Source organism: Mesoplodon densirostris, chromosome 16 (assembly GCF_025265405.1).
Source record: "Mesoplodon densirostris isolate mMesDen1 chromosome 16, mMesDen1 primary haplotype, whole genome shotgun sequence".
NCBI classification, from domain to species: domain Eukaryota; kingdom Metazoa; phylum Chordata; class Mammalia; order Artiodactyla; family Ziphiidae; genus Mesoplodon; species Mesoplodon densirostris.
In genome coordinates this window covers 64358700-64371174 of record NC_082676.1, presented here as the reverse complement: position 1 = coordinate 64371174, position 12475 = coordinate 64358700, and the positions used below count along the sequence as shown (strand labels likewise).

Below are 12475 nucleotides of genomic sequence, written 5' to 3'. Positions count from 1 at the left end.
TCCATTATTAAACGGCCGAAGTCACTCATTAACCCCTTCCAATCCTTCCACACGATGTCACATCTCATTGACATCTCAAACTACTAAAGTGTAAAAAAAAATTTTTAAGTTCACTTCATTGTCATCATCATAAAAAAGCATTTATTAGATGCCAAATTGCACATCAGACAGTAATCACTGCCCAGTGAGAGCTTGAACTGTAGACCTAAGACTGATGAGAATACACCAAAAACTGTAAAATCCAAGCATTAAACAAACAGCACAAGTGCCTCCAACAAACATATTACTTCTAAGGTATCCAAAGGAACTAGAGATTGCAGCATATTCTCAGGTTTATATAACTATATTTATATCATATCCCCACACTCCCTAGATTGTTAATCCAAGGAAGGGTGTCAAAAAAATCAGACAAAACACCTGTAGTCAGACGGGCTGTGAAAAGATGGATAGTGGTCATCCTGATATCAATAGCTCTAGCTACAAAACTAAAACAGATGAATATAAACACTTCTAATGAAGATTAGTTACTTTTTAAACAGATGTCCAAGCAAAAACACTTTCCAACGGAAATCCTATAGGCTTAACAAGTTTAATGAACACTTTCAAATAGACTCTTTATTCAGATAAACTACAACCTGCTTAGTACACATATGCAGTAAACTGGCAGATTACTTTGAGCAAAATCTGCAGTATCAGATTGTATGACATGCTGCAGTCATCAGAACAATGCCACTTAATTATATGGAATCACAGGAGTCAAAGACTCAGAACAGTATTTGCTGTGAAATGTCACTTGTTTTTAGTTTTAACTCCCTGAATTACTGGGTTAGTCATTTTCTGTGTTAAATGCAGGGATGTGAATAGACTATTACCTACTGCAACAACGCTGTAAACAAAACTATTTTGAGTTCAACCCCTTCAAGAATAACAATTAAATTCCACAGTTTCTTTAATTACAAAATGTAAACTGTTAACATCTGCATGCTATTGGAATAATGCTGTTTCATCAATGATGTATGTTAGAGAACCTGATAGTTCAGCAATCACATTAAGGACTTTAATACACATTTTCATCACTGCATCAACAACAAAACCAAAGAAATTTGTTCAACAATTGAATTCTTCAGTACAAAGTTTTCACTCTGCCTGTGTCAACATCCATGATGCAAAATGTTGTGAACCAACTGTTCCTAGCAATAAACTCCTGCATTTAGTTTTTCATCCCTATATTAACTTTCATCCAAGTATTCATTGAAAGTAACATGGTAGGCTAATGATGTCTCTGAATTAATGACCATCTGTGGAATCTGTCAGTTAACACTGTAAACAGAGGGTGAAAAAGCCATCTGCATAAAACCAGCATGGGTCTCACTGATGGATACTGACCGCTTCCTTCAATTCCTTGGGCTCAGAGCAGCTCGAATTACATCCAGCAAATGGATTTAGGTGCAAGTGCACAATAAAGCAACAACTGAAAAGATGCCTCTTTCACAGTAGCTGACACTCAGGGATATTTTTTTCCTCCGCATAACAATCATTAACAGTATTACACCAAAAAGGCATTTTAATTATACTCATGTATATATTAATGTCTTTGTAAAAGATATTTTTCTAATCTCTTATGGAGGTTTGGCATAATCTTCCAAAATCTAGAAAATAAAAATGTAAAAGCTGAAGTTAATTGTGAAGGAAACCTCATCTGGAAAGGTAATTTCCCGTGCTGAATGCAGAACATCATTTATGGTATGAATTTTCACCTTCCCCTGTATTTTCTTAGGAGCAAAGGAAAGGATGACAGCTTCCATGTTTCAGGCCAGTGCCACTCTGTCCAAATGCCTTCTAAAATAGTCTTCTCTACTTCTTTCTGCAGCAACTCTGCTACTAGGAACCTCTTTCCCAATTTCATCCTCGACCCTGCAACTCTTCAGTTAACTGAAATATGGGAGCCCCTACTATGTGCCAATGGCACATTGTGCCAGCTGCTCCCACGGAAGGCAGAAGCAGGAAAGCAGGGAGGCAGTACTTTCTGATATTTAGCAAAGGTCTTTATGTCCCAGAGCTGGCTGATAAGAAACCTAACTGGAGACCATCTTTCTACACAATTCTAAACACCTCAGACAGAGAGACTTGCTGAAGAAGAACCTATAGGAGACCTCGCTTTTTTATTTGAGACCCCAAAGGCCTGGCAGACTGGTGTCCTGTATCCTAAGAGCAGAGACATCGGAAAAAATGAGCCAAGTGTGACCTTGACATACAGAGCACAGGGTCTCAACTGTGGATCTGCAAACAAGAAGCAAAAGAAGAATGAGGAAAAGGGGGAAAGGAGTGGGTGACCTGGGTTAGGGCTATTGGTTTCCCTTTTCCTCACCAACAGAATCTTCCTGCCTCTAATCAGTGTTAAGAGCTTACAGCAGTAGCCAGCACCTTTTTGTACATTCAGTTCTAAATCTGCTGTTCAGTACAAAGACCCTACCTTCCAGGTACTACTTTCCTCCAATTAGTCCTAAAGAGGCCTATTATTACTCCTGAGGTTTCCCAGTGATAATACCATTTTAGTAAATGCCATACTTTTATACCATTTATATAGAATAAGACAATTCTCACATCCCAATCAAAAACCCCTTTAAATGCTGCTTTGCTGATAGGTACACAATTTTGCTTTAAAGAGAAATTCCACATGAACGTAACATTTACAAGATCCCCTGGTTCTTTAACATTAATAACCATTCCATTTAACAATATTTTGCTCCAGTATTTACATGTAACAGCAGTATCTAAAGACCTATATATTTTCAAGTATTTTGATTAAGCTCTAACAATTTTCTATATGTATCTTTCTTTGGATATGAGGAAGAAAAGCTTTTTTCTTAAACCAAACTCAACTAAAACCTAAACTAAACTCAAACTAAACTAAAACTATACTCTTTGCAATCTGATTATAGGGATGGAGTTTAAACCTCAAGTCCCGAACAGTCTCTCAGTTGCTTTGTAACCATACATGTAAGTCAGGCTTGGGATGAAGCACTAAGGGAGTGAAGCACGTGCACAGGGTAGCCTCCATGATGGCCATCCTCACCCACCGATCTCAGTCTCCCAGCTGCCTGCAGTTTTAACATGTGGTGCAAATGCCAACATATAACGCAGTGTCGCTGAACACATGGCCTCTGACAGCAGAGACCAGAGGTTAAATGCCGGCTTCAGCACGTTGCTACTTTTGTGTCTTGGGAAATGTACTGATTGTACCCTCCATGGGCTCTACTTACTCATCTACGAAAGGAGGATAGTCCTTTTCTGTCAGATTTATTCTGAAGATTAAATTAAATAATATAACTGAAGTATTGAGCATGCACACTAAACAAGGGTTACTGTTATTCATAGTAAGGCAGGTAATGTGCTTTGGTAGAGACTTGGAGGTAAATCCTCTTAGAGAGAAACAAGTACCTTTCCATTGCTCAAGTCCAGGCACCAGAAAGGGCTGTAGTCAGATTGCTAAAATTCCTTCCAAATACTTGAATCACAAAGGCCAGTGCCATCAGATCTGAGAATGGATACTAACTTCACGGATACTAACAGCCATCTTGACACTAACTAGTCCAACCCATTTGGGAACACTTCACATGGAGGGAAAAAAGCTTCCAAACCCCTCCAGAAGTTCATATGTAAAACAATAATCTCATACAAACATTACATTCTGATTGTTACAGCAAAAAAAAAAAAAAAAAGTATAAAATAGATATAAAGGTACTTACTTTCCTAGATCTTAGATCTGCAGAACTAGCAAACAATAAATAAATTTGCCTTCTAAAACTTACTTAGAAACCATGTAAACAAAATTAAAAGAACTCTAGCAATAACCTTCATTTTAGTGAAAACTGAATTTTTTTTTTTATAAGTTCTGTATCTTTCTCCGGCTCATACAAATGGAATCTGGATAGTAACTGAGCTACTGAGTTAGAATTCTGGCTTTGTTCAGTAGCTGTGACACTTACTATGCTTCCTTGATTATAAAACAGAAATCATGGTGCCTAAATCAAGGTTGTGGTCAAAATTAAATGATATATTACATGGAATGTGTGTAAAATGCTTAGCACAGTACCTGGCACATAAAGGGTAATTGTGCCCCAGTTTTCAGTATAAATATTGAGAAGCACGAGCATTAATGTAAACTTGCTATATTTACGTGGTGTTTTGTGCATGGGTTTGCTGATGGACAATGAGATGTGTTTTCAACCTGAAACTTTTCCCACACACGGTACATTTAAAAGGTTCGAGACTGTGTGGTTCTTCTGGTGGCATGCAAGCTCTGAGTCCGAAATAAAACTTTCTGCACAGGGTTTGCATTTATGGGGCCTTTCCCCTCTGTGAATGCTTTGATGGGAGATAAGCTCAGAGATACGAAGAAAGGTCATCGAACACTCAGGACACTTTAAGGGTTCGAATTTTAAGAACGAAAGCAAATTTTCCCCGCAATCGTTGCAGTGTTCAGGGTTGTCCTCGTGGCCCCGCTCGGGAAGGGCCAAGTGCGAGGGCTGCCCAAAGTATTTCCTGCTCGGACTGCATGGGTGCTGGCTGGCTGACCCCATGCCTTTTCTCAGGCAAAGCCAGATTTGTTTTCTGATCAAAATATTCACCACAGGCTTTTTTGGCAGCGTGGGTTTTCTGATGCTGTGCCAATCCTGGGAGCCACATGAAACCTCTTCCACATATGCCACAGGTGTAGGGTTTCTCCTTTACATGGATATTCATGTGCCGAGACAGATGTGAGTGCTGGCGGAAGCTGCTGCCGCACTCGGCACACTTATACGGTTTCTCGCCGGTGTGGATTCGCTGGTGGGTTCTTAAGCTGGCTCTGTGACTGAAAATCTTCCCGCAGTCACCACATTTATACGTTTTCTCTCCTGAATGCATTTTCTGATGCAAAACAAGGTATGAACTATCACTGAAGCTTTGGTCACATTCAGGACACTTGTATGAATTTTTGGCTTCTTCCCCAGGAAATTCAAGAATTTCAGAAAGTGCTCTGGCTCCTAAACACTGAGATAGTTCTATCAAAGGGGTGTGGTTTTCAATGGTAACTAAAAGGCTTATGAACCTTCTCTTGCAAGCAGTTCTATTTGACATTTTCCTTTCAAGGTTTCCAACTCCATGCCCAGAGGATTTTTCTGGGTAGTAGACAAGGGGCACAGCAATGGAGTATTTTTCTAGGGCAAGCTCTTCAAGTCCCATAGATTCTAGCCTTAGCTTCTGATTAATCTCAATCTTGCCTTCTCCTCCTGTTGATAAAAACAAAACAAAGCAAAACATAAACACCCTCGAGTAGTACTGGGGAAAGAACAAACTAGTTACACAGAGGACCAGGAAGCTGTAGGATGGCTGACAAAACTCAGGCCTGCCCCAAAGCATTAGTTTTTAATATTTTCCCAAATATTCTTAATTTATAAAGCCAATATATCAATCCAAAAGGGATCTTTCCTTCCAAAGCAACAACCCTATGACTTCCCCAGCTCACTGCCTGGAAAGGGTTTCTGGGCTGCAGGGCAGTGTGTGGAAATCTAGTCTTCAGTGGTTTTTGCTGATTCGAAGAGACCAAGTTCAGGAATGCCAAGGCTGCTAGAATTTGACAGCAAAATACCAGAGGAGAGGCAGATGCCCAGGCAGAGACCTCTGGGCATCTAGATGGGGTCCCCTTAAGACTCTGGCTGCATACTAATCTGTAAATGCATCTGAGGAAACTACCCCAGGTCAGGGAAAGAACCACCAAAAAGGAATAGAAAGAGCCATCTCCAGAATTCACATAATAGTTCAATAGTTCATGTTCCCACCAGCCAAAATGGAAAGACTCCCTACCACACAGAGCATCAGGCAGTATGCTAAGAAAGACACTGCCTTAGCAGCAGGCCAAATCAGCCCTAGACTAAAGATTGCTCTGAACACACCCTAACAAAGCAAAAAGCAAGCCTTGAAAGGATGATATTGATCCCAAGTAACTTACTGATAAATGAGCACCCTACCCCAAAGTCCAAAAATTGTTTTGAAAATACAGCAAAAGCCAGCATACAACAACATAAAACTCACAATGTCCAACATCCAATCAAAAATTACCAGGCGTGTAAAGAAGCAGAAAAATATGACCCATAACTAGGAGCAAAATCAATCAACAAAAGCAGACCCAGAAATGACACAGATGATAAAACTAGTAGAAAGAATGTTTAAAGAGCTATTATAAATATGCTTCACATGTTCAAGAAGGTAGAGGAAAACAACACGATGAAGACAGAAGTAGAAAATATAAAATGTGAGTTCTGGGAAAGTTCAAACAGTCAACCCTAGTCAAGGATTTATCCTAGACTAGGATAAAATGACTAATGTTTCTACATTATAGTTCCTCTTAGGTGAGAAAGGCACACCATCCCCTTAAGATTAAAGCGATTTCCAACCTTTAGCAAATAATAGTAACCCATACTAATGGAGTTTCACAAGTAAAATTGTGAATTGACGGTAACAAATATCTGGAAAGATTATCAGGTCTTATGCAAAACCACAGTCATTGTATTAGACAGGATTTTTGCCTTTTTAAAAAAATTTTAATTTTTTATAAAATAAATTTATTTATTTTTATTTATTTTTGGCTGCATTGGGTCTTTGCTGCTGCGCACGGACTTCCTCTAGTTGCAAGAGCGGAGGCTACTTTTCATTGTGGTGCGCGGGCTTCTCATTGTTGTGGCTTCTCTTTGTTGCGGAGCACGGGCTCTAGGCGTGCCGGCTTCAGTAGTTGTGGCTCGTGGGCTCTAGAGCACAGGCTCAGTAGTTGTGGCACACAGGCTTAGTTGCTCCATGGTATGTGGGATCTTCCCAGACCAGGGCTCGAACCCATGTCCCCTGCTTTGGCAGGTGGATTCTTTTTTTTTTTTTTTTTTTTTTTTGCGGTATGCGGGCCTCTCACTGTTGTGGCCTCCCCCGTTGCGGAGCACAGGCTCCGGACGCGCAGGCCCAGCGGCCATGGCTCACGGGCCCAGCCGCTCCGCGGCATATGGGATCCTCCCAGACCGGGGCACGAACCCGTATCCCCTGCATCGGCAGGCGGACTCTCAACCACTTGCGCCACCAGGGAGGCCCTGGCAGGTGGATTCTTAACCACTGCATCACCAGGGAAGTCCCTAATTTTTTTTTGCCCTGCTGCATGGCTTGCATGGGATCTTAGTTCCCTTTCCGGGGCTCCTGGCAGTGAAAGCACCGAGCCCTAACCACTGGACCGTCAGGGAATTGCCAATTTTTGCCTTTTAAGAATCAACTCACCCTTTGAAAACTGCACTCTTCTGCAAGTTCTTATCATGTCCACATAAATCACTCAGGGATAGGTCCCACTCCCCCATACCAACATGTGGATGAGATATGCAATCCTAATCCTAGAAATGACCAAAGTTCAAAAATGCAGGAAAAACAACTTTGTTACCCATCAAGGCCATATCCTCCAAACACTCCTGTGGCGTGTCTCTGCTGCAGGACCTCTGGGCAGGGTGCAGACTCACACACTCCTCTTGAGAAAAATATACAGCCAGGTCCTCAAACAGCACTGGCCCCTGAAACAACACGAGAGCCCATCTCAGGACAAGAAGCTGGAAAGCTACCCCCTTACTCAGTCTGGGAAGGCTGAGAAGAGCTAGAAACATCAGAGGCAAGGGAGAAAAGGGCTTGGTGGAAAAGGTCCCTGAGTGCTGGCGAGGGGGTATGAATGGGTTCTGAGGGCTGGGGGTGGGGATTAGGAAGGAGAGAGTAAAAATGGACCACTGGAGGTAGTGGTATAAGGACCAAAACGGTAAACTGGGAGAAGTTCTAGAAGAGCCTATTAGAAAAGATGAGGGAACAACTCTCAGGGAACCATTAAGGAGACCATTACGTAGGGATTCTCTAAGGGAAAGGAGAAGACTGAGCAGCCCGGGAAGAATCATGACAGGACAGGAGGTCCATTGTTCTCCCAACACCCTTCCCTTTGCTAGTCCCTCTCCTTCTTCTTCGTCACACTCATGGCTAAGCTCACTGCAGCATCATATCCAGGCCTATTCCTCCTTCCCTAAGTTTACCAAACTTATAAATCAATAGAGCTCTGGTGTGATTAAGAATCACCTGGGGTTTCTGTTTGTTTCTGTTTATTCAACAGGTGTGGAATGAAGCTTAGAAATCTGTAAGTTTGAGCAGCATTCCAGAAAAACACTTTGAGGTACCCTGTAATAGCCTTCTCCAATGGGCCCTGCTCCCAGTTGGTGGTTCTAAAAGGAAGGCTCTGATAAGCCATTTCTCCTATATGCCTGGTAGGAACAAAGACAGCTTGGTGAAAGGGCTCTCTAGGGATCAGGGCCCCTCGCATCACGGGCATGCCTCACCCTCCTCCAAAAGAGGCCAGGCAGAGGCCAGAAAGGAGCGACCGGAACTTGGACCGAGAGAAGGGACCCGGTCTCACCTGGGCCCCGGTTGTAGAGAGTGTGGATGCCATCTTGAGGGGTGGTAGTGTCTTCAAGTCGCCACAGGGACTTCGGAACAGATCTGGGAAGGGAGAAAATAGTATTTGGAGGGGCCAAGCTCCTCCACGCACCCCCTCACATCCCACGCCCTTTAAGACATGAGCCTATGACTCCTCTCCCCGGCCCAGCCTCGTAAAGGCCGACTCCCGGGCCGGCCGGGCCCCACTTACGGCTCCGAGACTAAAGATCTCAGGAAGCCTCCCGCTAACCAGGCAAAAGCAACAGAAAGCGACGCCCAGCCGAGACTCGAGACCGAGAGACGCCGTTAGGCTCCCACGCTCCCATGCTCCCCCTACGCTGGACCTGCCGGGAAAACCGCTGGATGCGGCGGGCCCCCGTGCTTTTACGCAGCTCTGCCTCTGATTGGCTAGCGTGACCTAAGAGGGGGCAGTCCCTTTTAAGTGTTGACCAATAGGGCGCCTTAACGGAGAACCTCCCTCCCCCGGCTCACCCGGCATTCTGGGAGATGTAGTTTTCCTTCAGTTTTTCCAAGCATTTCCGGTTCCGCTGTCTGGGTCTCCCCCGTGAGCTCAGTGCCCAGAGACCTGGTGAGGTGGAGCGATAGGGTGACCACGGAGGGACGTAATGTTTCAGGGAAGAAGGAAAGCACGTAGACGGAGAGAATCCGGAACCTGAAGAGTATCGGTACTGAAATGTGGGTTCGGCCGGCAGTACCCTGTGGGTCCGAATCTTTGGTCCGGCCGAGGTGAGATGCCTGAGTGGCCAGGAATGCGGGTCCTAGTCTTAGCCTGAGTATTCCCTGTGTCTTGGGCGGACTGCGGGGCCGTGGAATGTAAAGCGGCGTCTTCTGAGTGGACAGAGTTCAGGTCGGCGCAGGCCGGTTGCTCGTCTCCAACGCAGTGTATTCTAGGGGCATTGTGCCCGGCGACTGCAGCCCAACCGAGCCAAATCAGGCTTGGAGCCACAGCGGACTTCAAGCGGTAGTAGAGCCATCGGGTTGCTTCGCGGGACGTTGTAGGCCTCTTAATACCTCCCATTCGACCTGCCCCATTGCCACATATTTTCCACTTTACTGGCATTGGGTGCCGTGGTGTAGGGCTTTGGAATTAGAAAATTGAGCTGCTTCCGCAGCTCTGCCACTAATTGCTTGTGTCATTTTGGCCTATATACAACTTTACTTTCCTCAGCTGCAAAGAACTCAGAAGCCTCTCCTCAGAGGGTAGTTTCAAAGAAATTGTCAGTTTACAAAGGTGTCGGAAAAAACAAGTGTGATATTTACCTTAATAGAAAATTCTGAATACGTCTCAATATATGTTCTTATTCTTGTGCCAGGCATGTTCCTATACCTAAAAGGTCACTCAAGGAGTGGTTGCATATTAATTGAAATAATATTATCAGAGTTGACAAAATAAGTAATGGGATTTGGTGGAGTATCAGATAGGATAGTTTCAGCTGCAAGTAACAGAAAACCCAACAAAATGTTCAAAGGTAGGGCAGTTATAGGTTGATTAATTCAATGGTGTAATGACACCATCACGGTCCCAATACTTCCATATTTGTCCTCTGCCATCCTTAGCATGTTGGGGAAGATGGCAATGGAATCCACGTAATACATGCAGACAAGCATTGTGTCATGTACCAATCCTAAACCAATCATTATCAAGAGTAAAAAGACTAGCTACTGTATTGGTTTTCACCCATCATGGTTCACTTCCAGGGGACCCAGTCTCTCTTGACCATCTGCCTGCACAAAATCAGGGCTCTGTTGGAAAATAAAAAGAAGGACGAAGAATAGGTTAACTCACCGTATCTGCCACAAGTGACATCTTGACAGGTAGAGCTAGGCCTTGTGGGGATGGGTCACAAAAGAGGTATCTGGGGGTCCCAGGAGGAAGGAAAAAGGTGCTGAAAGGACAGGTGGAAGAATGATAAGGACAAACTTTCCTACAGGTTAGACCAACCCAAAGTGTGAATGTTGAAGAAGAGCTAATGGCCTGGTACATGTTCACCATGTAATCACAGTGCTGTTCAAGTAGTCCTCTTTCCCCTCTTCCTTTGTACTTAATTTTATGGTATTCTTATGTCAGGGATATCTCATTTGGGGCTCAGATCCTCCTGATTTTGACCTGTGGCCCTTTCACCAAGAACAAGTGGCTCTAATGGCCCTTTACTTTGAATCCTGTTCTCCTTATTACAAAGAGATAAACCCAGTTTCCAATGACTAGAAGTTAAGCCTGTGGTATTAACTCACTGGGTAACCGGAGAGTTATCTTTGAAACAGGAGAGGAAACAAAATCTTCCCTAGGCCTTCTGACTACCAAAACTGAACACGTAGATCAAGAAAGAAGAAGCTTGAAAGCTTGATCTTGCTTAAAGGAAAGAGATGAGATACAAAGTCTATGATAGACCAAGATTGAAAGAATAAGACTGAATTATATACCTAACTTGATTTTTTATTTTTTTATTTATTTTTCTAACTTGATTATTTATTTATTTATTTATTTATTTTTGCTGTGTTGGGTCTTCGTTTCTGTGCGAGGGCTTTCTCTAGTTGTGGCAAGTGGGGGCCACTCTTCATCGCGGTGCGCGGGCCTTTCACTATCGCGGCCTCTCTTGTTGCGGAGCACAGGCTCCAGACGCGCAGGCTCAGTAGCTGTGGCTCACGGGCCCAGTCGCTCCGCGGCATGTGGGACCTTCCCAGACCAGGGCTCGAACCCGTGTCCCCTGCATTAGCAGGCAGATTCTCAACCACTGCACCACCAGGGAAGCCCCTAACTTGATTTTTTTAAAATCAGAGGTGCTTGACCATATATCCATTAGAAGTTCACGTGACAGATTTTAATCATCCAAACTTAAAAATTCGTCAGCCACAACCCTTTGACAAGTTTCTTCATTTCAGCCCCTAACATACCAATAATAATAATAATCTGTATGTATTAAAATTCTTTCCATAGCCAAATATCTGCTTTCTCTCTGAAGATCACATCATCTTTTTTAAAATTAAAAGTAACTTTTTATTATTACAAAACAGTATATGTACATTTTAGAAAGTTAGAAAATACAGATAAAAAAATAGAAGATAAATGCACCACATTCTTATCACCCAGACGTTATCACTATTTATTGTTAAGTATATATTTTTTCCTTGGTAATTTTAAACATGACTTCCAGAATGAATTACTCACTAGGTTTGGTGTTATTTTGGCCATGCTGCGCAGCTTGCGGGATCTTGGTTCCCAGACCAGGGGTCAGACCTGGTCCCCAGCAGTGAAAGTGCTGAGCCCTAACCACTGGGCAGCCAGGGAATTCCCAGGTTTGGTGTTTTTAACATTCCCAGATGGTACTGCTTTTTAGGGTTTATTACTTAAAAATAAGTATGTCTGTTGTTCTTATAGCAGGGGTCCCCAACCCCCAGGCCGTGGACTGGTACCAGTCCATGGCCTGTTAGGAACTGGGCCTCACAGCAGGAGGTGAGCAGGGGGCGAGCCAGCGAAGCTTTATCTGCCGCTCCACATCGCTCCCCATCGCTGGCATTATCGCCTGAACCATTCCCCAACACGGCCCCGCCACCGCTGTTCGTGGAAAAATTGTCTTCCATGAAACCGGCGTCTGAGCCCAGAAAGGTTGGGGACCACTGCTTAGAGCCTTTAGTGTATCCTTCATGAGATTTTACTACCAATGGGAAGTTGACAAGTTCTTCTTACAGTGCACCAAAGGAGTCTAGACAAGCAAGAATAATCTTTTTTCCCGACTTCAGCAAGAGGCTTTTCTCATAAGTATCCAAAATGCCTGACTGAGCAGTTAGAAAGCTGAGTTCACTAGTTTGTCTCTAATTGGGGAATGATGGCTGTAGCTCATGCCTGCAGGTTTTACTTTCACCAAGAATAAGAGGCTCTCATGATTTGAAGCTAGGATCACCTCTAGCTGGGCAGGAGTTCCTTCATCAGAAAGAAGCTCAGGGCTCTAAAATGTACCCCCAGTACATTAATCCCATT

At 43.5% G+C, this 12475-nt stretch overlaps 1 protein-coding gene across 1 annotated transcript; it reads right to left on the bottom strand.

Moving 5' to 3' along the window:
- Window positions 1-195: 195 nt before the first annotated feature.
- Window positions 196-8818, bottom strand: ZNF597 (zinc finger protein 597). Its single transcript, XM_060079034.1, is given in 6 exon segments — window positions 196-4271; window positions 4274-4583; window positions 4585-5273; window positions 7454-7580; window positions 8459-8541; window positions 8690-8818. Coding segments are annotated over 5 exon segments (1254 nt in total). The 5' UTR covers window positions 8492-8541; window positions 8690-8818; the 3' UTR covers window positions 196-4176.
- Window positions 8819-12475: the final 3657 nt, after the last annotated feature.